Raw genomic sequence first — 25569 nt, forward strand, 5'->3', positions numbered from 1 at the left:
TTCCCTTTATGACACGGATCACAATTGTCAATGATGTTGATTTGTGCGTCTACTTGTTTAGTACTTGTCTCCCACACTGGACTGAGAGTTGCATGAGGACAGTGGTTGTATCTGCAGGGATTGTAGTTGTTTCTGACACATAGTAGCATAGCAGGTACTTGGTAATAAATGCTAGATGGATGAATGAAGGAAGGAATGTTATGAAGTGAGAGATTATGTAGCTCAAGAAGCCACTAAAGACTTCATGGAGGCGGACGAGGCTTGATTTTACTTTTGAAGAATGGACAAAACTTGGAGAGGGCAAGGGGAAATGTTGTAGGTAGGAATAACACTCATTGGCACCGGCAGAGAATTGGGAATAAGTCTGTAGATGTTGGGGCTTCCCAGGTGGTGACAGTGGTAAAGAACCCACCTGCCAGTGCAGGAGACATAAGAGGTTTGATCTTTGACTCGGGAAGATCCCCTGGAGGAGGGCATGGCAACCCACTCCAGTAGTCTGGCCCGGAGAATCCTCGTGAACAGAGGAGCCTGGGGGGCTATAGTCCATGGGGTCACACAGAGTCAGACACAACTGAAGCGACTTAGCATGTAAGCATGCATGTAGATGCTGGCTTGATTAGAGGTGTGTGTTGACACAATCTGGAAAATAAGATTGGATTGGTGGGAAATGATCCAGTAGGAACAATGTAAATCTGAGAACAATATTAAATATTAGCTAACCTGATAGCTCAGCTGGTAAAGAATTGGCCTACAATACAGGAGACCCTGGTTTGATTCCTGGGTTGGGAAGATCCCCTGGAGGAGGGCGTGGTAACCCACTCTAGTATTCTTGCCTGGAGAATCCCCATGGACAGAGGAACTTGGTGGGCTACTGTCCATAGGGTCAGAAAGAGATGGACATGACTGAGCAACTAACACAAAATAGCAACATTTATACAGTGCATATTTTGCTTCAAATATATTTCTAAGTGCTTCATGAAAATAAGCTCATTGAATCCTCACCACAAACCTATGGAGTAAGGACTAATTTTGTGTCCCTTTTACAGCAGGGAATGCTGAGGCACAGGGAGATCATCTTGTTAAAGTTGTTATGGCTGATGAATGCAGAGCTGGGATTCAAATCTGGGCAGTGCAACTACAGTGTCTGCTTCCTTGAATGTTATGCCCTCTTGAAAGGTAGAGACAAAACTTGGCCCTGAGGGCTGCAGAATAGAGACAACACTCAGGGGATGCAGAATAGAGATACAAGACAGAGAAGCCCCAGTGTTCTGCTCTTGAAATTGGTGGTAGGATGTTGCTGGTCCATAAATGAGGGGACTGGGAAAGGAACTGCACTGTGGTGAGGGAAATGAGGGGGAACTCAGCGGTGGAGCAAGAGATTTAAGTGTGACCCAGAAGGCTTAGTGAGTGGCTATTGCATAGGGTTTAGAGTCAGGTGGATGCCAGTCTGAGTACCTGCTTTGCTGTTTCTTTGTAAGTTGCAACATCTATCCAATGGGTTTAATGACAGTACATACTCAAATGTTAGGATTAAAAAACTCAAATTAAGAGAAGCTCCTGACACATTGCTTGGCACACGCAGTTAGGTGCCTAGTGAATGTGAATACTCTTCACAGGACTTTGGATGACCAGGATTGCCTGGCTGTGAACTGGAAGTGTTGATATGAATGTGTACTTGATGCCAGCCAGCTGGGTGCATCTGAGCAGTCTTCACCCAAAGACACTCTGACGTCTCACGCACCGAAACCTTGCAGGGAGCAAGGGGGTCCTTCCAGGGGTCAGGCATCTGCTTCTCTCCTCCAGCTCTCTGGCCTTTGCAGAGGGCTTCGTACTGGGTCTCCTGAGCAGACATCCAGTTAGTTAAGCCCCTGGGTCTTTTCTCTCCGTCCCTGATCAGCTCCCCAGATGCCCTGTTTTGGGCAAACTCCTGGTTCTCAGGGCTGCAGGTTGCTGCGTCTTCTCTTCACAGTATCCATCACCTACCTGCTCCATCTCTTAGATCCTTCTCTCTCCAAGAGTGCCTGGAGCCCCTCCTCCTGAAGTGTTGGATGAGATAATTTGACCTGACACATGGCCACTATATTAGAGAGCAGTGCTAGTGAGGAGGTTTTTCCCTTGCCGTTTCTCCTGATTAAGCCAAGGGAAGCATCTTCTTTATTGCTAGAGTATCTTAACATCTTTCTAGCATTTTGATTCTGTCCTTTTTTACAAAGCGCAGGCAGCCGGCCTTTGGCTTACAATAGGCAGCAGCTAAAATATGGCAGGACTGTGTTGCTTTTTATTGTAGGTATTCTCCTAGTTACCATTTGCTTATGGTAAGCAATTCCAGTTTTCTTTTTTATAGTAGTGATATAAAGTTCACTTTCAAGATATATTTATTAAAGTAAAAAGCGAGTCAATTTAAAGAGAAACATTAAATAATGGCCGATGCGGTATGTGGATATGAAACACTTTTGCAAGGATTGAATTCAAATGACTGAGTTTTGGGGAATGCGGGCAGAGGGAGGAAACTGGTCAAATTAGGAAGCAGAGTCTTGGCTCTTAATGCTGGCTCTGTTATCAGCACCTAAGACACTTTCCTCGAGCCTCTATTTCCTCACCTGCTGAAATGTGGATAATAATTCTTCCTACACGTGGGTTGTCTTAAGGATTCTGTGAGATAATTTGATGTATGGGTGTAATTTGCAAGCAATGTCTCTCAAGTGTCAAACAAAACAAATTGTTACCAGTCTGCGCTCTACAATAAAATTCACCGTGGGTGTGAGTGTGGGCACATGACTGGCTTCCCAGGATTTGGAGCCTGCAGCGGGAATGAAGTCTGGACAATCACACACCCTCTCTGGTCTCAGTTTCCTCCTTGGTAAAATGGGGATATTTCTGGGAGGATTAAATGATGCAATATGTGTAAGGTTCTACAACACAGCCTGGTACCTAGCAGAGTCAGGTAAGTGTGAGCTCCTATGGCCATAACTCTGCCCCCTTGAGTGGCTGGAGCTGGAAGTGGGATGGAGGCGTGATGAGTTGGTGTGTGCCACACTCACCCCAGCACTGCAGGCGGGGATGCTATCCTTCTCTCATGCTTTCTGGTATCCATTCCGTTCAGTCGCTCAGTCGTGTCTGACTCTTTGCGACCCGGTGGACTGTAGCCTACCAGGCTTCTCCATCCATGGGATTCTCCAGGCAAGAATACTGGAGTGGGTTACCATTTCCTTCTCCAGGGGATCTTCCCGACCCAGGGATCGAACCCAGCTCTCCCGCATTGGAGGCAGACGCTTTTAACCTCTGAGCCACCAGGGTATTCAAAATATTCAAATGTTCTTCCACTTTCATTCCCCGGAGCCTCTCAGAGACTGTGCAAAGTACACCCTTCCCCCCAAAAGAGACTAGCTCCCATTTGGCTTCAGTCTTCCTACAGTCATGCTTGCTGTGGACTGAATGGGATCCCTCCCCACCATCTAAATCCACACACTGAAGCCCTAAGCTTCAAAATGATGACATTTGGAGATGAGGCATTTGGGGGGTAATTAGGGATCAAGCTCAAGTGTGCATGCTTAGTCTTGCCTGACTCTTTGTGACCCCATAGATTGTAGCTCATCAGGCTCCTCTTGCTGTGGGATTGTCTAGGCAAGAATACTGGAGTGGGTTCTCTCCAGGGGATCTTCCTGATCCAGGGAACGAACTCACACCTCCTGCATCTCCTTCGTTGCAGGCAGATTTTTTTTTACCACTAAGAAACTGGGAAAACCCTTAATGAGGGTGGGCCCTTGTGATGGAGTTAGTAGCTCTGTCATGTGAGGACACAGTGAGCATGTGGCTGTCTTCAAGCTAGAAGGAGAGTCCTCACCAAGAACAAAATCTGCTGTCACCCTGCTCTGGAACTCCTCAGCCTCCGTAACTTAAGAAATAAATGTCTGATGTTAAGCCACCCTGGTCTATAGTATTTGTTATGGAAGCCCATACTCAGATAATGCTCAGTCTACCCGGAATTCATCCATAAGGAAGAAAGCATACATACTGATTATTTGTAATGTGCTAATCATTTTACACAAGATGTTCTATTTAAGCCTCACAACTCTGTCGAGGAGAATACTGTACCATGCTCCATTTTACAGATGAGAAGGCTGAGGCTTGAAGGTCAGGTGGACTTTCCCCAGTTCCTAGAGCTACTGGGTACCAGAGCTAGATTTTTGCCCCCAGTAGCTTCTGGGGATTCAGGTGAGGGTTACAGGCTCTGCCATTGGTGAGACCACCCCACTGTCCTCAAGAGGGGAAGGAGGATCCTTCCTAGTGACTGGAGTGTGGATGAGCAAAGCTCAGCTTTCAACGTGGACGTGAGTCAGCTTGAGGGCAGGGTGGTGAATTTGTGCAGGAATTACCCAGAAGAAACAAAGCACCCCAGCTCCGTGAGTTACAACAAGGCAAAACCTTTAATACATGAGTGCTTATTACATTAGCTGCTTCGGGGCTCTGATATCTTTGATTTCTGGTCATGTTATTCTAACACAGAAAGGTGAATGCCTCCCTCTGGGCCACCTGGGTGGTTAAGTGGCCTGAGTATTTGCATGAGTGGACAATGGGGACACCTGTGCACACACCTGGGGGTTTGGAGACCCCACTCCCCCCCTCCACCAGCCACCACCCGTGACTTTGAGTAACGTCCTCTTCCAAGGAGGGAAGAATGAGGAGGTCCTTCCAGTAAAGAAGGAAGAGAGGAAAACATCTGTCACAGATACACACAGAGAGAAACGACATCATGGGATTGGCTTGAAAAGTGGGAGAAGGGATGGATGGGTTAGGACCTGGAGGGGGAGGGGCGAAGTGTGGGAGAGGGTTGAGTCCATTTGGTTTCATTCTTTGTAAAAAGTAATACCATCACGAGGACCATGCCATGCAACCTCAGAGACTCCTCTGTCCACTGCCCCCCGGGCTGTGCTGGGGCGGAGGGCAGAGGGCTGAGGTCAGTTCAGACGGGCGTGGTGCGCCTGTTGGCCGGATTATTATGCAACGACTCTTTGAACTCTTTGGGCGTGGAGTTGTGGAACTGTAGAAAAGCGTGGTCCCGGTCGGAGTTGAGGAGGGTCCCCATGGTGATCTTTGAGGGGTCCCGGGACAGGGTGAACATTGAGATGTCAGTGGAAGGGATGGTGTGGAAGCCTTTGCTGATGGGGGACAGGTCTCGGGATCTGGGTTCCGTGGAGCGGGAACTCGACCGCCTCCGAAATCTATACCTGTAGGGTGGAAGGCGAGCGAAGGTCGATTTCTTCAGGAGTTCCGAGTGGGATTTGGCACGTAACTGCTGATGCTTTTCTATATAGATGTGCACGGCGACGACCCCCACAATTTCCGCGATGATGAAAGAGAAGGCTCCGAAGTAAAAGGACCAGCCATAGGAGTAGCTCTTTTTGGAGTCACGCTGCCCAGGGTCTCCGGCATTGGCTGATATATAAACTATGATGCCGATGATGTTGCTTAATCCTAAGCGAAGGGGAAAGAAAAATACATCCTTTATAACCCTCAGCGGTAACTGTCACTTTTAGGCTTGAACTGTTTATTTTGAAAATGTGGAGATGACAGGGAGAGAGGAGAATGGATTTATGGCCGGAAATCCAGCTGCTGAACTCTTCTTGCAGGGTCTGTCTCTCGGGAAATGAAAAATTCTGCTGATCCATCCCTGGTGGGAAGCATTCGGCTAAAGAATACACCTTACTCCTCCAGCAAGTGCAGCAGAAATCAGAGTGCATGTATTTTCCCTTAGAAACAATTCATTCCATCAAAACTTAGTCTTCAGCACTAAGTCATAAGGATGGTAAAATGAATGAGATACAGATCCTTGCCCTTGAGTTCCTCCCCATTAGTAGGAGAAACTGACATGTAAATGCAATTACAGCAAAATACAGTAAGGGCTCTACCAGAGACACATATAAAATGGTTCAGGAGCAAAAACGATGACTAAGTCACTTCGTCCTGAAGACAGGTGATGATTGAGCAGCTCCTGAACAGCTCCTGGCTCACCAGGACATGAAAGGCTATTGACAACAGAGTTGAAGATAACTTAAAGTAGCGGTCTCGCCTGGATAATGGGAAGGTTGATGGCATCTTGAGCCTCAATAAGAGGCAGCAGAGAGAGGAGGCTTAGAGAAGAAGAGTGAGGTTAGAAGTGCTTATTGAGAGTCCAAATATGGCTGCCCAGTGGATATTTCTGGGTCTGGAACTGAAGTTTGGAGAATGACCCATGGGTAAGGGACAGTAATTAACTATATCTTTTTCTCTGCTTGGGGGATACAATAATGTTTTAAATTAGCTATTGTTCAAACATCAGGAATTGGGGAATGTGAAGCTGTTGTCCCCAGTAGGCAAGGTCTTCAGACTTGGTGTCCCCAAGTGCCAACAGAATAGTTCTGGAAAGAGCTACCCAGTCGCTTGGAGAGAAATTGATTCTCTAGGGAGTAGTAAGAAGGAATGAAAGCACCTGAGGGTCTGTGGCTGCTTCTGTCACATGATTGTGCAAAGCTGATGATATCTCTTTGAGTCTCCTTGCTTTAAAGGGCCTCATCTGAGCCTTATACCAATAATGACTCAGGGAGGCTTGTACATCAGCTGCAGTTTCCTAGCCTACAAACCTGGGCTGCCTCTAAATGCAAGTTGTCCCTTGCTACAGTTCCCAGTGCGTACGTGCTAAGACACTTCAGTCATGTCTGACTCTTTGTAACCCTATGGACTGTAGCCCACAAAGCTCCTCTGTCCATGGGATTCTCCAGGCAAGAATACTAGAGTGGGTTGCTCTGCCCTCCTCCAGGGGATCTTCTGTACCTAGGGATCCAACCCAGATCTCTTACATCTCCTGAATTGGCAGGCCACTTCTTTACCACTAGTGCCACCTGGGAAGCCCACAGTTTCCAGTACTAGTTGGTAAATAACCATTTCCACTAGCCTGCTGAGTATCCCTGCCATTGAACACCTCATACTCTTCCTGGGGATCCTCAAGATATCCCCAGAGTCCAGCAACCAAAGAGTTAAAATTTTTTGTGTTGTTGTTGTTTATAGTTGCTTTAGAACTTCCCACTAGTGGTAAAGAATCTGCCTGCCAATGCAGGAGACCCAAGAGACGTGGATTTGATCCCCTGGAGTAGGAAGTGGCAACACACTCCAGTATTCCTGCCTGGAAAATTCCATGGACAGAGGAGCATGGCGGCTACAGTCTATGGGGTTGCAAAGAGTCAGACATGACTGAGCGACTGAGCAGCATAGTTGCTTTATAATGTTGTATTAGTTTCTGCTGTACAGCAACATCAATCACCAATAGGCATACATATATCCCCTCTCTCTTGGATCTCTCCACGCACTATCCCTACCACCCATCTAGGTCACCACCGAGCACCGAACTGAGCTAGTAGGAACCTACAGTAGGTTCCTGTTAGCTATCTGATTTATGCATAGCAGTGCACAAATGTCAGTCCCAATTTCCCAGTTCATCCCCCCACCTCAGAGCCACACGTCCATTCCCTACATCTGCATCTTTACTCCTGCCCTGCAAATAGGTCCATCGGTACAAAGGGTTAAAGCTTGGCATAGCAAGGGCCACTCCATTCTACTCCAGTGTGACCGTTCTGATTACTGGTGCTCATGCATTAAAGGGATTCATATTTTGAATATGATTTCTGGCCACACTCCTTCTAGGACTCTCCCCTAGAAGGCAGGGCCAGGGGCTGCTTTGTCCCTGTCTCCTCTTGGCTTTACCCAGCACAGGCACTCAGCAGGCAGGCAGCGGGTTCTGATCACTGAGCTATTTCTTCATATGGGGATTGACACGGCCAGCCCTGTGTCAAGCTGCAGAAAACCACAGGGTGAAAAAAATGGCTTCTGTTTCTGGAGTGTCAGTTTGACTTGAAGATGAGTAGGGAAGACAATTCTTTTATATTAAAATGAACGTGGATATAATAAGGAGAAGAGAGCAGAATTCACATGAATTTTTAAGTATAAATGGGAGACAGACTTCAAAGACATTTCAGCTCATGGAAGACAGCTTCTGGTGATGCCCCCTGACTCCCCAGGGTCACATTTTTCACTCTCCTCTGCCTGCAGGGAAATTTTGGTGCAAAGTTTGAGAAGCCCTGGAAAGAAGTCTTGCTGGAAAAACAAAACCAAAAAAAAAAAAAGAAGAAGCTCAAAGAGATACTCGGATGTCAGTGCAGGTTAAAGGAGGTGACAAGCCAAGCAAGTTGCCACTTATTTCTAGGGCATTGATGATATGCCAGGCACTGTGCAAAGTCTTTACGTGCATGATCTCAATTAATCATTGCAACAGTCCTGCTTTAAAAAAACAAAACAAAAAAACACTTTTTTTTTTTTTTTACAGATGAGGAAACTGGGACACAGGGAAGATAAATAACTTCTCAAGTCAACACAGCTGGGAAATGGCATGTGTGCTTGTGCTAAGCTGCTTCAGTCGTGTCAGACTCTTTGTGACCCCATGGACTGTAACCCACCAGGCTCTCTGTCCATGGGATTCTCCAGACAGAAATAGTGGAGGGGGTTGCCATGCCCTCCTCCAGGAGATCTTCCTGACCCAGGAATCTCCTTCATAGACAGGTGCGTTCTTTACTGCCTGGGAAGCCCTGGGGTATGGCAAAGGTGGGGTATGAACCCAAGATTGTCTCTTCAAAGCTCCCTGAGCTCAGGTCTAGCCAGGTTTGTTCACTGCTATGGTCTCACCTCCTTGCCCAGAGCCTGACCCAAAGCAAGTTCAGTTCAGTTCAGTTCAGTCGCTCAGTCGTGTCCGACTCTCCGCGACCCCATGAATCACAGCACGCCAGGCCTCCCTGTCCATCACCAAATCCCGGAGTTCACTCAAACTCATGTCCACAGAGTCGGTGATGCCATCCAGCCATCTCATTCTCTGTCATCCCCTTCTCCTCCCGCCCCCAACCTTTCCCAGCATCAGAGTCTTTTCCAGTGAGTCAACTCGTCGCATGAGGTGGCCAAAGTATTGCAGCTTCAGCTTTAGCATCAGTCCTTCCAATGAACACCCAGGATTGATCTCCCTTAGAATGGACTGGTTGGATCTCCTGGTGGTACAAGAGACCCAAAGCAAGAGCACAGTGCAAATCTGTTAAATTGAATCAACATGAGAATTAAATGGTACGACATATATAATACCAGCTATTATGCATCCCAGGTGGCGCTAGTGGTAAATAACCCGCCTGCCAATGCAGGAGACATAAGAGATGCAGGTTTGATCCCTGGGTTGGGAAGATCCCCTGGAGAAGGACATGGTGACCCACTCCAGTATTCTTGCCTGGAGAATCCCAAGGACAGAGGAGCCTGGCAGGCTACAGTCCATGCGGTCACAGAGTTGGACACGACTGAAGTGACTTAGCATGCACTATGCATCCCACGGTTGCTGCCAGCTAGATGTAGTTCTCAGCATTTTCCATATACCAACTATCTAATCCTCTGAGCAGGCTTAAGAGGTAGAACCATTATTACCCCCATTTTTCAGATGAGGAAACTGAGGCACTGATTGGTTAAGAGACATGCCTGAGGTTACTGCACAGGGAAGTGGTAGAGCCACGATTTGCCCCAGACAGCCTGACTTCAGAGCCCATGGTCTTGAGTATAATGCCCAGTTCCTGGCACATAGTAGATACTCAATAAAGGGTTGTTGACTGCTTGCTAGAAATCATAGAACCTTAGAATAACTGAGCAAAAAGAACCTTAGGGAATGCTGAATCCTCCTTTCATTTTGTAGGTGGAAAAACGGAGGCTCTTTAGGGTCCTCAGGGAGGCCAGTGGTGGGGGGATAGCTAGGATTAGACCCCCAGCTTCTGGCTCCGCCTCAGGGCCTTGTTGCTGCCTCTTGTGTTCCCCAGTTCCCGTGTGTCTATTCTACCTGCTGTCTCTCACGACACCCCTTGTAACAAGATGTTTGCTGGTGACACACTCTCCCTTCATAATCCCCTTGGGGGACAAAATAATGATCTCCTGTTAAGGAAACCCTCATGTCAGCACAACACAGCATCCTCTGGGTCAGTCAGAGACCAGGAGGTCTGGAGGGACCCCTGACAACTAGAACCTGCCTCAAAGCAATGCAAGTCCCTGGGTTTGCCAGCTGTTAGCGTCTGTCCACACAGAGTGTCACCTTTAATAAGATCATAGGCTGATCTTATTCTCCTGACAAGATGGTCTGTGGCTCGAGTTGGTTCCCAGACACTCAGCACTGGATTCACCATCCCCATTTCTGAGAAGGGAAAAGGGTAGGGAGGAAACTGAGAAAGATCCTAGAGGGGGCTGGGAAGCTGGGCTTCCAACTTCAGAACTATTGCGTTGCTTTCACCTTGCTAGAAAATAATATTGTGCTTTTTAAGTTCAACCTCCTTCCAACACCCTATGAAATAAGTACTGGTACTTTCCCCCCATTTTACAGTTGAGGAAATCAAGTTACAGGGAGTTGGTAACATTCCCAGGTCCTCACAGATTTAGCCAAAATTCAAATGCAGGCAGGTAAGCTATTCTTTTTTTGTGGTCATTGTTTTGTCGTTAAGTCACGTCTGACTCTTTTGCGACCCCATGGACTGTAGCCCGCCAGGCTCCTCTGTCCATGGGATTTCCCAGGCAAGAATACTGGAGTGGGTTGCCATTTCCTCCTCCAGGGGATATTCCCCACCCAGGGATAGAAACCCACGACTCTTGCATCTTCTGCGTTGGCGGGCGGATTCTTTAGCACGATCGCCACCTGGGAAGCCCCACTCTGTTTCTACCCCAGTAAATATTCTGCTGTTATGGGTTAAAGTTTGGAGCTCATCATTAAAGAATTAAGCTCTCTTCCCTCTTTTCATCTCTAAAGCATTTCATTCAGATGGCATTGACTGAAGGGTGGAGTGGGAAGAAACTGCAAAGCGATGGAGGTGTGGAAACCCCAAAGGGAGGAAGATGAGGGGGTTGGAGGAGGGGTGGAGATAAAGGAGGAGAGAGGAGGCAGAAACAGGACCCTTCTCGAGACTGTCTCGTCGTCCTTACCACCCTCTTCCACCTTCCGGTCAGGACTGCTATTGATAAGATCTTCCCTGAGAGCATCTGAGGCTGCTGGGTTTTCTGTTGTTCCCAGAGATGCTCTGGACAGCCTGAGGATTTGAGTGCTTGAAGAGCTGTGACCAATAGTTCACCAGTAAACCCAGGTCTCCCAGGGCCAGAGATAGTGTATGATCGTATCCAGTAAGTTGGACCCCTTTAAAACACACTGGACTCATCTCTCGGATCACACCTTACACACACTATACACGCTTCCTGCCCACTCTGAGCAGACATACACAGGCACACTCTTATTAATCATTCTCCCGTATCTGAACTGACCTAAGTACCCCATCTCCTCCTCATTGTCAGCATCTTTGATTCTTATTAAAGCCTTTGGTTCTCATTCTTAACACACAGGTCTAACATTTTCTTGCTCCTTCCCTGGAGGGAACCCTGAATAGCATGGCTTTGTCCTTCCGGCCCTGACTCGGGTTTGGTGTCTGTGATGCTCTCTGGGCGGAGGCCAAGATGCTCACCTGCAGAGACAAAAAAGATGCCCGCGCTGAGGATGACGTTGTGTCTGCTGCGGTGGAACTCGCTGGCAGCCACGCAGAGCCCGCCGAAGAAGAGCAGCGTGACGCTGAGAATGGGGAAGACGCTGGAGGCCCTCACAGCCCCTGCAGAGAGAAGGAGAGAGGGTTCTGCCTGCACCCAGCCAGCCCTGGGATCCCCCTCCACGGGCATGGGGGTGACTGGTTGGAGGACAGCACGTGAGCAGGAGGAGAGAGTCTACATCTAACACCCTGGGCTTGGGGTTAATGCTCTGTAGTCATCATCCTGAAATGCTTAATAGCTTTATCTTTGAATGTGTGTTTTTCAAATAAGTCTGGTGGGCCGATGGAGCACGCGCCATGGGCTTCGAACCTCGACTCACGTGGCATCCCACTCCCCACCACATCGCTACCTCCCGTTCTCCTTGGGGTGGTTCCTAGCTGCCCCTCCCCCACCCCAACCAGTGACCGCTGCCACCCTTGGCTCCTGGGTATGGACACAGGGAGAATCAGGATTGGGTGCAAGCCCTGGGCACCCTTGAGTGTCCTCATGCCGGAGAGAGTGTGACATTACATAGCAAGTAAAAGACACCATGACAGGTGGAGAGAGAGAAGGCAGAAGAAGGGAAACAGCATTTTTGGCCTGCTTTTTGAACCAGAAACCCAGGATTTTCATTTTGCCCTGGGCCCTGCAATGTAGGTAACTGGTGGTGCATCCTGGGATTCCCATTAGATCACAAGCTATCTTTCTCAAAACACATGAACATTTGTTTAGTACTGAGTCTGGCAATGACCATGCAATATCTATTTAGTCACTGGATAAACACATGAATTTAGTTATTCATTCGTCAAGGTTTCTTGGGCACCTACAAAATGCCAGGGGCTCTGCTGGGTCCTGGCATACTGGCAGAAAAGTTTAACCACCCCAAGGGGCACAGGTGTGGCCCTTCAAAGGGGAAAAAGGGGATGCTAGCTGAGGCCCAGGGCACGTCTTCAAAACAAGTGTGTTAACTCTTGTTGCTGGATCACAGAGAGGCCCTAAGGTTTTGGGGGAAGGGGCCTTCAGGTGGGGATCCCAGTATTTACCCAGCCAGTATTAGAGTATTTCCTGGAATACTTAGGCTAGAATTTCAGTTGGATAAATTCTGCCTTCATTGAGGTACAAAAGTGCTAAGGTCCCACCCTTACGGGGCTTGCATTCCAACAGAGATGACGCGTAGGAGCTGCTACCTAATTTGCAGGGCCCTGGTTTGAATGAACTCTGGGAGTTGGTGATGGACAGGGAGGCCTGGCGTGCTGTGATTCATGGGGTCACATGACCCCATGGGGTCGAACGACTGAGCGACTGAACTGAACTGATGCAGGATGAAAATGCAAGGCCTCTTGTTCTAAAATTAAGAATTTCAAGATGGTATGGTGACTAGACTTATTGTGGCGATCATTTTGAAATGTATAGAAATATCAAATCATTTTGTTGTGTATCAGGAACCAACATAGTGTTGTAGGTCAGAAAGTGAAAGTCACTCAGTCTTGTCCAACTCTTTGCGACCCCGTGGACCCCAGTCCATAGAATTCGTCAGGCCAGAATACTGGAGTAGGTAGCCGTTCCCTTCTCCAGCAGATCTTCCTGAAGCAGGGATCTAACTGGAGTCTCCTGCGTTGCAGACAGATTCTTAACCAGCTGAGCTACCAGGGAAACCCCAATTGTAGGTCAGATCTACTTCAAAAACAGACTCATAGGAAAAGAGACCAGGTTTGTGGTTACTAGAGGTGGGGACTAGGGTGAGGGGGAATGAAATGAAGGTGGTCAAAAGGAACAGGCTTCCAGGTTATAAGAAAAATAAGTACTAGAGATTCAATGTGCAGCATGGTAAATGAAATTAACACAGCTGGACATTATACATAAACACTGAGAGAGTAACCCCTGAGAGTTCTCATCACAAGGAAACAAATTTTTCTGCTTCTTTAATTTTGTGTCTGTATGAGATGGTGGATGTTCACTAAACGCTGTGGTCATCATTTCATGCTGTATGTGAGTCAAACCATGATGCTGTACACCTTAAATCTATACAGCGCTGCATGTCAGTTATATATCAATAAAGCTGAAAGAAAAAATGAGATAAAGCTGATTGTCAAAGGCATATATAAAAAAAAGATTTCCAAGATAGTGAGAGCAGAGCATGGACCCAGGTGTGGGCCCTTGAAGGGTGTGGCTGGTGTGGCTGAAAGGGCTGTAAGAACCCAGACTTGAGCTGACCATGGCATGGGCTCGGTTGTAGGTGGGTGGTGAGAGAATCCGGATGTATTTTGAAGGTAAATCCTAAAGAAGTGGCAGTGGGATGTGAGAGGAAGAGGTGTTGACAATGACTCGAGGGCCTGGTGCTTAGCGGCTGAGCAGACGGTAGCATCTTTAAAATCACGGCACGGCGCATGTGCAGAAGCAGTAGGGCACCGGGAAAAGGTGGTCAGTGCGTTTTTGGCGTTGAAGTTCGTTCCGCACTCGGAACTTCACGCCCCTAGGGGTTTTCTCACGGATTCAGCTGCAGCCCTTCCTATGGTTACAGCGTGGCGGTACTCATGCTCCAAATGCACAGGGCTGGGCTCTGCTTTTTGTTGTTGCCATTGTTTTGTTTTGTCTTTTTCATGGAAAAAGTTTTCTGCAAGTTTGGTAGCTGGTTATGGATCTGCCTGGGAGGGCCAATGGAGGAGAACTGGGGTGAGATTCTCTTCATGAAAAGAAGAAAAGGAAAAAATTCTAGCTTTTGTTTAGGGATGACCACACCAAGTCACCCAGTGTTGCAGTCTGGGCAGACCAGGATCCCAGTAACTGTCCGCGTTGTGATGGGAAAGTTTTTGGGAGGGGCTTCAAACTAACTAGAAACCTCGATAGGACACCTAAAGCATGAAGGGAGGGGTCCTGGCTGTCCTGACCCCTGGGAGGGTGATTAGATCAGTCCCCATCCTGGCTTCAGGCCAGTCAGTCACTGTCCAGGAGTCCTGGGCTAGGCCTGGCTTGCCCGGCACATCTGGGGTCCCACACAGGCTTGCAGGAGGCGGGGCGGGCCCCCTGGTTCCTCTAGTGCCCATGTCAAGGGGTATCCTGGGAAGTAAGCTCTGGGGTCTTTAGTGGGCATAGCTTATTTATAGCACCTAAATATTTACCAATATGGCCTATGAGATTTCATGTGAACCTTGGCCCTGGGCCCCACAAATATTAGGAGTGGGTCTACCCCCAGTGATATCAAGGACTTGTTAGGAACTCGTGCACAGATCTCTGAAGCAATCGTTTGCATTGTGTCCTTGATGGGAATTGATGGAATATTCAATGTGATGAGTTCAACTGATTAAAGGAGAGCACCTTAGAAGCAATTTTTAAAAAAAAATTTCAAAGTATGATTACAGTGTGATTATGCCCGAAGGAGATGATCTGAACGTTGGAAGCTACTGAATTGCGTTGGTTGTGTGTATTTGTGATGTGTGGCTGTGAGACATGGGAAACCGGTTGCTTCCTATGTGGTGTGGGAACCATCTGGAAACCATGTGCTGGCCAGATCCCATCTCTGCCCCACAGGCGAGACCAGAGCAGGTTCTAAAGACTCTGTTACAGGTGCCAGCCTCACACAGGATGTACTCTACTGCCACTTTCTGCTAAGTCAGGTGGAGTCTACCCTGGATTCATTCATTGCTTTTTTTTTTTTTTTTTTTGGCTGGGATGCATGGCTTGTGGGATCTTAGTTCCCTCAGTTCAGTTCAGTTCAGTTCAGTCGCTCAGTCATGTTCAACTCTTTGCAACCTCATGAATCACAGCACGCCAAGCCTCCCTGTCCATCACCAACTTCCGGAGTTCACGCAAACTCATGTCCATCGAGTCGGTGATGCCATCCAGCCATCTCATTCTCTGTCGTCCCCGTCTCCTCCCACCCCCAATCCCTCTTAGCATCAGACTCTTTTCCAGTGAGTCAACTCGTCGCATGAGGTGGCCAAAGTATTGCAGTTTCAGCTTTAGCATCAGTCCTTCCAATGAACACCCAGGATTGATCTCCTTTAGAATGGACTGGTTGGATCTCCTTGCAGTCCAAGGGACTCTCAAGAGCCTTCTCCAGCACCACAGTTCAAAAGCATCAATTCTTCAGTGATCAGCCTTCTCCACAGTCCAACTCTCACATCCATACATGACCACGGGAAAAACCATAGCCTTGACTAGACGGACCTTGGTTGGCAAACTAATGTCTCTGCTTTTTAATATGCTATCTAGGTTGGTCATAACTTTCCTTCCAAGGAGTAAGCGTCTTTTAATTCCATGGCTGCAATCAGCATCTGCAGTGATTTTGGAGCCCAGCTTCAACAGTGAAAGCACCAAGTCCTAAGCAATGAACCACCAGGGAATTCCCAACCTTGGATTTGGTTTATCTAGATGAACAAGAAGGTTTTTGTTTGGCTTCAGGACAATTAAAGAGGTCTTACTCTCTTCCTTCCCTGTTTCTCCTTCCTAATCTATATGGGGCTAAGCTGTGGTCCTAGGAGTGGGGAGGGAAGCTTGTTCCAGGGTAATTTCACCTTTGGTGTCTGAGCAGGGCTTGACCAGGTCCAGTGCTATGTTAGGGATTTCTCTAGTCTAGGGATTCCCAACGTACAGGCCCTGGACAGCTTCCCATCTGTGGTCTGTTAAGAACCAGGCTGCACAGCAGGATGTGAGTGGTGGGCCAGTGGGTGAAGCTTCATCTGTATTTACAGCCACTCCCCATCACTCACATTACTGCCTAAACTCCGCCTCCTGTCAGATCAGTGTCATTAAATTCTCATAGGAGCTGGAACCCTATTGTGCTTGAATCTTCCTGAAACCATCCCCTCAACATCCCACCCCTGCTGTCCATGGAAAAATTGTCTTCCATGAAACCAGTCCCTGGTGCCAAAAAGGTTGGGGACCACAAGTCAACAGGACCTATGGACTATTAAACCTTCTGCTATAGGTTTAAGCTGTAACCTCCCCAACCACATACAAGAAAGAAGAAAGAGCAAACAAATCAGTGTGGAGAATCCCATCCTCCTGGGGTGTGGTTGCAGCCGGAACTAGCAGCTTGTGGACTGGAAGGGCTGGAGACCTCTGTAGAAACGGGACCTTGGCCCCACATGACTGGGTCAGGGATTCCAAAATTCCCAGCAGGAAATTCATGGGCTTGGGATGGTCCCTCCTTAACCTGGTGCTGTGGCTGTTGGTGAGGACCTTCACCTTCCAAGAGGGGAGAGATATATTTTGTTGGAAAAGAGGTGCATCTCTTGGAAGAATTTAAAATCAATTTTGCAAGTTGTGAAATAGAACTCACAGTTCTGTTTCGTCCCCAGCAGGGCAAACATCAAAATAGGGAAGAAAAATAAAAACTTAGGTCCTCTGGTAAAACCCCATTTGTGATGGCTTTAGAATAATCCTTTTTTGAGGAAGTCCAAGTAATAATAATCTATGTCATCCCCCAAACTCTTGTCAAGCTCCCTCTCTAAATGTGGCTTCTATTCCCCCATCAGATCTTTCCGAGCTGCTCATACAAACCCTAGGCAGTATTGGACAAACCCAAGTAGCTGCAAGAAGAGAAATAATATGCTTACGTTTTAAAATTTAGCTTAGAAATGCCTGTTTCTTTCAAACTGATCCCCCAGCACCACTTATATTGTTATGTGATTAAAGGCTCATATGAATAACCCACAGTCCCTCTGCAGAATAGCAAGCTCGAGTAGAGCGAAAACTGATTTTAATTATAAAACACTCTGCTTGAGTTATGAGTTACAGGCATAATCAGAATACCACAATTTCTTGAAGTTTTTATTGATATTACTGTAGTAGTTTTTTTTTTTTTAAATGTTACATTTAACACTCTCTGAGAGTCGGACACGACTGAGCGACTGAACTGAACTGAACTGAACTGAATAGTAAATTAGTCAGTGCCTTAAAATTTTCCTTTTGAGGAAACTCAGGCTCCCTGTTGGAGAAATTCTATTTAAATTACGTTGTTTCCAATTCTCTCTGTGCCAGGATCAACATCAGGCCCTTGGCCTTGGCTGTTGTTCATCCCATGCCACAAAAAAGAGCCAACACGTACAGTTTCAGGCAGAGTGTAATGTGCATCAGCTTATTTAATTTTCGTGACCCTGTTAAATGGATGACGTTATAGTCTTCATTGCTGACTATAAAGAAAAGTGAGAGACTTTTTGAAGATGTAGTTTTGATTTGCATTTCTGTAATTGTTAGTGAGGTTGAGCATCTTTTCATGTGTTGCTTTGCTATCTGTGTATCTTCTTTAGAGAGAGGTTTATTTCAGGTCTTCCGCCCATTTTTTTTTTTTTTTTTGATTGTGTCATTTGTTTTTATTTTTTGATATTGAGCTACATGAGCTCTTTTTATGTTTTGGAGATTAATTCCTTGTCAATTGCTCTGTTTGCAAATATTTTCTCACACTCTGAGGATGGTCTTTTTGTTTTGTTCATGGTTTCCTTTGCTGCGCAAAAGCTTTCAAGTTTAGGTAGGTCCCATTTGTTTATTCTTATTTTCATTATTCTAGGAGGTGGTCAAAAAGATCTTGCTGCAATTTATGACAAAGAGTGTTCTGCCTCTGTTTTCCTCTAAGAGTTTTATAGTGTTTGGTCTTACAATGAGAGGTAAAGCAACTTGGCCCAGATCTAACCCAGCTAGTAGGGTGTCAGTGGAGTAAAAGCCCTAGTTGACCAGAATCCAGAGCCCTTGCTCAGCATACCCTACTGCCTCATACATTCTGTGTTCCTGACAGTTCCACATCATATCAAGGTTACTGACCTTGGGTCAGTCTACGGGGAGACACTGGCCCTGCTCCAATGCTGTTGAAACTGAAGAAGGGTGAACCTTGGTTTACCTTTATTCTCCCAGGCCTTGCCCCTTAGGACCTCGCCCATTAGCACTTCACCATTAGCACCTCACCCATTAGCACTTTGCCCATTAGCACTTCAAATCCACCCTCTGGGGCAGGTGAAAACTTGTATTCAAGTTGAAGAAAACCCTTAGATTTTCTCGTAAGTGGACTAAAAAGAACTTTTGAGGTTTAATTCACCTTTTTTTTTTCTTTTCCTGTTTCTAGTTCATTGAAATGAAAGAGACTCAGATATCAGAACTTCCTGAATGTCTCTGTCTAGTAGCAAAGATCTTCCTGAAGCTTCACTGCACATATCCATTCCTGAGGCTAGGTATTGGGGAGCCTCAGAGGCAGCTGGGTGACTGCAGGGCACCCCTCCTCACCACCCTCCCGCCAGAGGGACCCTGGAAGTAGGGGGAACTTACGCAGGAGATACTCAGCTGTATCCTGTTCGTAGTCAGCATCTTCAGGGAAGTGATCGATTTTCTTGCACACGCCTCGGAAAGCCCCTGTGGAAACAAGTGTGGCCCTGAGTTGGGGGAGGAGGGCAGAAAGAGCACCAGGGCCCAGCCTGGGGCTTCTTCTCTCCCACAGTGAAGATCTTTCAGACTTGTGGGTTCTGCCTTGGTGGGTCCATCAGCGTCTTTCTTGGGGCACAAAAAGGAGATTAGTAGAGGAAAAAAATAAATAAAGCTGGAGATGGAAACTTTCTGCTTAGATTTTGCATGATCCCGGGATCTATTTAGAAGGGCAAAGAGCTAGGAAGCATAAAAATTCATCATGAGAACTGTTATTCTTTTTCCCAGTCAATGAGGGAAAAGGGGAAAAGAAAGTGGAACATACATGTGTGTGTGTGCATGTTCATGCTGGGCTGCTTCATTGTGTCCGACTCTTGCAATCCCATGGACTGTAGCCCACCAGGCTCCTCTGCCCATGGGATTCTCCAGGCAAGAATACTGGAGTGGGTTGCCATTTCCTCCTCTAGGGGATCTTCCCGACCCAGGGATCGACATGTGTCTCCTGTGGTTCCTGCATTGTAGGTAGATTCTTTACTGCTGAGCCACTGGGGAAACCCAGTGGATAGGCATATATATGTGTATATACATTTATATATAAAAACTTATCGTCCCATTTTACAGATGAAGCAACTGGCCAACAGCATTGTGCTTAGGGACTTCCCTAGTGGTCCAGTGGTTAAGAATCCACCTTGCAATGCAGAGGTTCGATCCCTGGTCAGGGGAACTAAGACCCCCTCATGCTGCAACAAAGCCCGAAGGAGACAAATATTTCTGGGGGGAGAGGGAGAGAGGCTCACGAGGGAGGGGATATATATTAATATATAGTCATGACTGATTCGAGTTGTTGTATGGCAGAGACCAACACAACATTGTAAAGCAATAATCTTCCAATTAAAAGACAAAACTGTGCTTGTGCTGAAATGCGTAAGTGGTGTGCCGGAATGCAGGCAAGGTCTGCTGACTCCTCAGTGTGGATTCCAGGCACGGATTCGGAGTGACCCACTCTCCCTGATAGATAACACAGGATAGTCCCCTTTGACGATCCCCTTGCCTGGAACCACAGCTTGCTGGGCTGTGCTGTGCGGCTCCTCCTTCAGGAGGACAGAATTGCGTGGGTCTATCCTGGGAAACGACTGTCAGCATTCTCTTTCCTTTTCTTCCTTCGTCATCAGCCTGAGTTAACTCATTGCGGGTGTTTGATAATCATTGTGGGTGTTTGTTAACTAGCCAATTAGCCAGTCTCCGGGGCAGTTAATGGCTCTGCCAATTCTCATAAATGACAAACAATTTCAGAACCTCTCACCACAACACAGTGTGAAATTATGACTTATTGTTCTTGTCTCTGCCCATAGAGATGGCGTGGAGGTGAGGGGCCAGGTGGCGTTGAGGACCGCAGACAAGGCTTATATTCACACACAGCTGGGCTTATATTTTCAGAGTAGTTACTGCAAGAATTAAATAAGATCATATATGAAGTAAGATGATTTTTGCAAAGCTCTAGGTGCATCATTATAATGACCAGCACCTTTGAAGTGCTTCCAGTGGGCAAGGCACAGAGCTGAAACCTACTTTCTTCTCATTTACTCTTATCCACCACCCTAGGAGGCAGGGACTATTCACAATGACATTTGACGGTGAGCTAATGCAGGATCACAGAGAAGAGTTGTCACAGCTGGTGAAGGGAAGAGTCAATATTTGCATCTGGCTTTTCCATTACACTATGTCTATTATTATCTGATAATAATAGGAGTGCTATGCATTAAAAAAAACCATTTTATTTATTTATTTGGCTCCACAGAATTTTAGTTGTGGCATGTGGGATCTAGTTCCCCGACCAGGGATCAAACCAGGGCCCCCTGCATTGGGAGCACAGAGTCTTAGCCACTGGACCACCAGGGAAGTCCCGTGCCATGTATATTCTTAAAATTTTATTTTATTGAAGTGTAGTCTATTTACAATGTTCTGTTAGTTTCTGCTGTTCACCAAAATGATCCATTTATACTTAAATATATATAATTTTTCATATTCTTTTCCCTTATGTCTTATTACAGAATATTAAATATAGTTCCCTTTGCTATACAGCAGGACCTTGTTGTTTATCTGTTCTATATGATGCAGTTTGCATCTGCTAATCCCAAACTCCCAATCCATCCTTCTCCCTACCATCCCTCCGACCCCAACCCTTGGCAACCACAAGTCTATTCTGTATGTCTGTGCATCTATTTCTGCTTTGTGGAAATTCATTTATGTAGTATTTTAGATTCCACATGTAAGTAATATCGTATGGTATTTGCCTTTCTCTTTCTGACTTACTTCGCTTAGTATGATAATCTCTAGGTCCATCCATGTTGCTGCAAACAGCATTATTTCATCCTTTTTAATGGCTCAGCAACACCCCACTGTGTATACACACCACATCCTCTTTATCCATTCCTCTGTTGATGGACATTTAGGTTGCGTCCTCGTCTTGAGGAGTGCCATGTATTTAACCCACACTGCAGGTATGCTCCAAACCAGAGGCATCTCGCAGAAAATGCCACGTGGTATGAGCCCATTCTCTCGTTTCTGATTCTGCACTTACCAGGCAGAGACGTGGCTCAGAACCAAGAAGGGGAGCCTTGGAGAGAAGGCTTGGAGACTCAAAGAAATTCTTGGAAGAGGGACAAACTCAGAGCTCCTTCCCTGAGATTGAGAAAAAGCCTTCCTTTTTCTTGTTTGGATTTGAGAGTTTCATCCACAGATTTCTGTTTGTTTTTAAGCCCCATCCCCTTCCACCTGGCTGGATAACAAATCAGAATAAGTCACACACGTGAAGCACTGACCGTATGCCACATGGCATTCTAAATACTTCACAGGTTTCATCCTCTCTAGCACTCAAGACAGCCTGGTGAGGTACCTGGTATTATGAGCCCTATTTCACAGATGAGGAAATCTATAAAGTAGGTGATTTTCCCAAGGACACAGCTACAAGTGGCACACTCAAATGTAAGTCTTTCAGACTCCAAAGCCAAGTTCATAATCACTACTCAGAACTGCACTCTCTTCAACACATTTTAGAGTTGTAAGCAAAGTCCTTTGCCAGATGGCTCTATGACCATTTCATGGTCCATCCGCTGTTACAAACCAGACCATAGGATGGTGGTTTTTCCATCCACTATGCTTTTTCCAGGATTTACATCAGGGGCCACTGGATAGGGCAAGAAGAGTGGTTGTGGAACCACCTATTAATAGCTATTTCACATTCTCAACAAAAGATTACATAGGAAGGAAAAGTTCAGCTGAAGATTAAATGTGAAAACTACTGAAACAGACCAGTCAGAGCCACATGGGACTAGAGAACTACACACACGCCCGCATCTGCCTGTGAAATGCGCCTTACCTCAGGTGGCTTAAGGCAGCTTGAAACTAGGACGCAGAGCCAGCAAACACCAGTGGCTCCTGGCGAAGTGGTCAAGAATTTTAAGCGGTCTAAAGTGTCGCACCACCTGTTTTGTACAGCCTACGAACTGAGGCTGGTTTTTGCCTGTATAGATGGTTGGAAAAATCAGAAGAAGAATGTTGTTTCATGACACATTAAAAAAAAAAACTAGACGAAATTCAACTTTCAGAGTCTGTAAATAAAATCGTATTGAAACACAGCCATGCCCGTTTGTTTATGGTTTTTGTGCCAAAATGGCAGAGCTGAGTAGTTGCGGTAGAGACAGCAAAGCCAAAATTATTGACTGTTTGCCTAAGGAGGCTTCCCAGGTGGCTCTAGTGGTAAAGAAACCATCTGCCAATGCAGGGGACATAAGAGATGTGGGTTTGATCCCTGAGTTGGGAAGATCCTGTAGAGAAGGGCATGGCAACCCACTCCAGTATCCTTGCCTGAAGAATCCCAGGGACAGAGAAGCCTGGTATGTTACAGTCCATGAGGTTGCAAAGAGTCAGACACAGACTGTGTACAAACTTTGGTTGCGGGGGCAAAAGTGGGAAGCAAATAGGAATTTGGGCCTTCTTGGGGCCGGAGAACTTAATCCAAGCTGGAGCTTCTGAAGCAGATAACGTTCATCTAGGGCAAATATGGACTGCAGAATGTTCTGTTTGGTGTGTTTGTTTGTGTTCTGTTTTTCACTTGTAGTATTTTTTTTGTATTTTGATTTTAAATTTTATTAATATTTTTAAATTAATTGTTTTCGGCTGTGCTGGATCATATTTGCTGCATGTGGGCTTGCTCAAGGGCTTTCTCTCATTGGGGAGACTTGGGGGTAGGTGGCTACTCTCTTTGCAGTAGCCTCTCTTGTTGCAGAGCATGGGCTCTAGGGCATGTGGGCTTCAGTAGTTGTGGCTCCCGGGCTCTAGAGTGCAGGTTCAATAGGTGTGACTCATGGGCTTAGCTGCTCCTGAACGTGTGGAATCTTCCCAGACCAGGGATCGAACCCATGTCCCCTGCACTGGCAGGTGGATTCTTAACCACTGGACCACCAGGGAAGTCCTGTATGTTTTTATACGTTATCGCTGCAATTTAAAATTCAGGATACGTCCCAGGAAAATCTGATTTTCAGCTTTTCTTGAACAATGGGGCGCTCTGTCCTGTATGTCCATGTGAAAACAATCCCCAGCAGCTGGGCATCAGTAGCCCCTCCCCCGCTTTGGACTGGATGTGAGTTTCTCTAGTTGGCCAAAGTCCCCACCCAGCTCTACGTCACTTGAGCTACCTGTGGCGAATTACCTCTCCAAATCTCAATTTCTTCTTCTTCTCCAGGATGAAGATAATAACAATAATAACTTCATGAGGTTGTCATGAGAATTAATCGAGGCTGTAATAGTAGCGCTGAACTCAGCAGTTTCTACATAACTCTTTTAATCAGGCAATGATGTAAGGCACTTAGTATAGTTCCTGGCACATAGTAAGAACTCAATAAATTATAACTATTCCTACCATTGGCTTGGGGAGGTATTTTAGGACCAGAAGAGACACATTGGTGCCATGATGAGATTTTAAAAAGCAATATAAAAGGAAAGGGAATCAAGAATTTCCCTGAGGAAGACTCCACACTGAAAATGAAGCTGCTGGCACCATAAGTCATACACTCATGAAAAAGTGAACTTGGCCATTCGTACAAGTAGCATATTGCCAGCTCCCAGAAATAACCACTGTTTAGCATTTCTGTATGTTTCCTTCCAGCCTTCTCCCCGCACCCCCCAGGCTGTAACACACAAATAGTGTTTTTAAAAATCAAGATTTTGCTGTTCTTATTCTCACTTATATTTTCTTGTCAGTATTTCCCCACATCAGTAAAATCTAAGGAAAACAAAGGATGGGATTGGACTTGCCCATGAATTGCAGAGGATGGAGCCAAGAGAGATGCCGAAAACAGGTACCCTGCAAAGATGAAGTCAGGATACAGAGATAAGCACTGTCCTAGTACAGCTGAGGCTAAGACACTGGGGCTGAGAGAGGCAGAAACCAGGAATGTGGTACACCAGGAGAGGGCTCAGGGGTGGTTGGTCTAGGAGACAGATCAGTGGTTACAGGTGAGAGATGATGGGAACCCCAAGTAGAGCACACAGGGAACTAGGCTGTGAGACCTCAGGACCCCAAAAAAGAGCTTTGGAATGACAGGGAGACCCAAGAGAGATTTCCTGAAGTGCTGAAGTGTAATTACAGGGACTCGATTTGGGGTGACAACAAGTCTCATCCTGCAGAGAAGTTTACACTAATGCCTCATCTCTGGCTCTGACAATAGAAGAATACTTCTTTCCTATGAGGAAGGCACCTCCTTTAAACCAACAATCCTTTTCAAAGGTCAAACCCTAGAAATAGTCCCATTACAATCAAGAATGCGATATGAATGCCCACAACTGCCTCTATTATGTACCATGGTTCTACAAGCTCCAGTACAAGAAGAAATAAAACAGAATTAAGAGTTATACACAATAAAAAATAGGGTAAAATGATCATTTCTTTCTAGGTGATCGAATAGTCTATTTGGTAATGGAAGCTGGAGGCAATTCACTATGAAAAAAAATAGTAGAATGAAAGAAGTCAGGAAGGTGGCTCCTGGTAAGATATTAAACCATAAAACAAAGCTGTCATAATTAAGTCATTGTGGCACTGACATTGACAAAGTACATTTATTAGGATATTTTCTCAAAGCAGAGAAATGTTACAAAGAAAATAAGAAGCAATCCATTACTCCGTATTCAGATAACCTCTGTTAAACTTAAAGAATACATATACGTAGTTAGAAAATTCAAACAGTATATGTATAGAAAAGGCATACGATTAAAGTAAAAGCACTTCCTTCATCACCAAAAACTCTCTCACTTGATAACTTCGTAGAGTGATTGTGTTAACTGAATGTTGAACAAAATCATGTCGAAACTGAGATCTGAAGGTTAATTAAAAGTTAATCAGAGTAAGGGAGGGGTGTGGCTCCAGGCAGAGTGGAATAACATGAGAGATGATGAGAGGGAGGGAGAGAAAGAAAAACTCATTTGGGTCCTCGGTGTAATTCAGGGTGTTAAGAGGATCAGTGGCGGCTGGTCTGGGAGACAGATCCAGTAGCCACTGGTGACAGGCAATAAGGCGATGGATACCTGGGGAAGGGCAGGCATGAGAACTGGGCTGTG

The 25569-nt window shown here is 46.2% G+C and overlaps 1 protein-coding gene across 1 annotated transcript in view; it reads right to left on the bottom strand.

Moving 5' to 3' along the window:
- Positions 1–4446: 4446 nt before the first annotated feature.
- CACNG3 (calcium voltage-gated channel auxiliary subunit gamma 3) overlaps positions 4447–25569 on the bottom strand; it is a 105406-nt gene continuing 84283 nt past the window's right edge. The window contains exons 2-4 of the mRNA XM_055408907.2: positions 18862–18945; positions 11547–11687; positions 4447–5475 (exon numbers count right to left, since the gene is read on the bottom strand). Of these exons, the coding sequence (XP_055264882.1) occupies positions 4964–5475; positions 11547–11687; positions 18862–18945 (737 nt within the window). The 3' untranslated portion in view covers positions 4447–4963. The remainder of the gene's footprint in view (positions 5476–11546; positions 11688–18861; positions 18946–25569) is intronic.

Source organism: Moschus berezovskii, chromosome 27 (genome assembly GCF_049115385.1).
Source record: "Moschus berezovskii isolate FMDL1 chromosome 27, NW_MosBer_1.0, whole genome shotgun sequence".
Lineage (NCBI taxonomy): Eukaryota > Metazoa > Chordata > Mammalia > Artiodactyla > Moschidae > Moschus > Moschus berezovskii.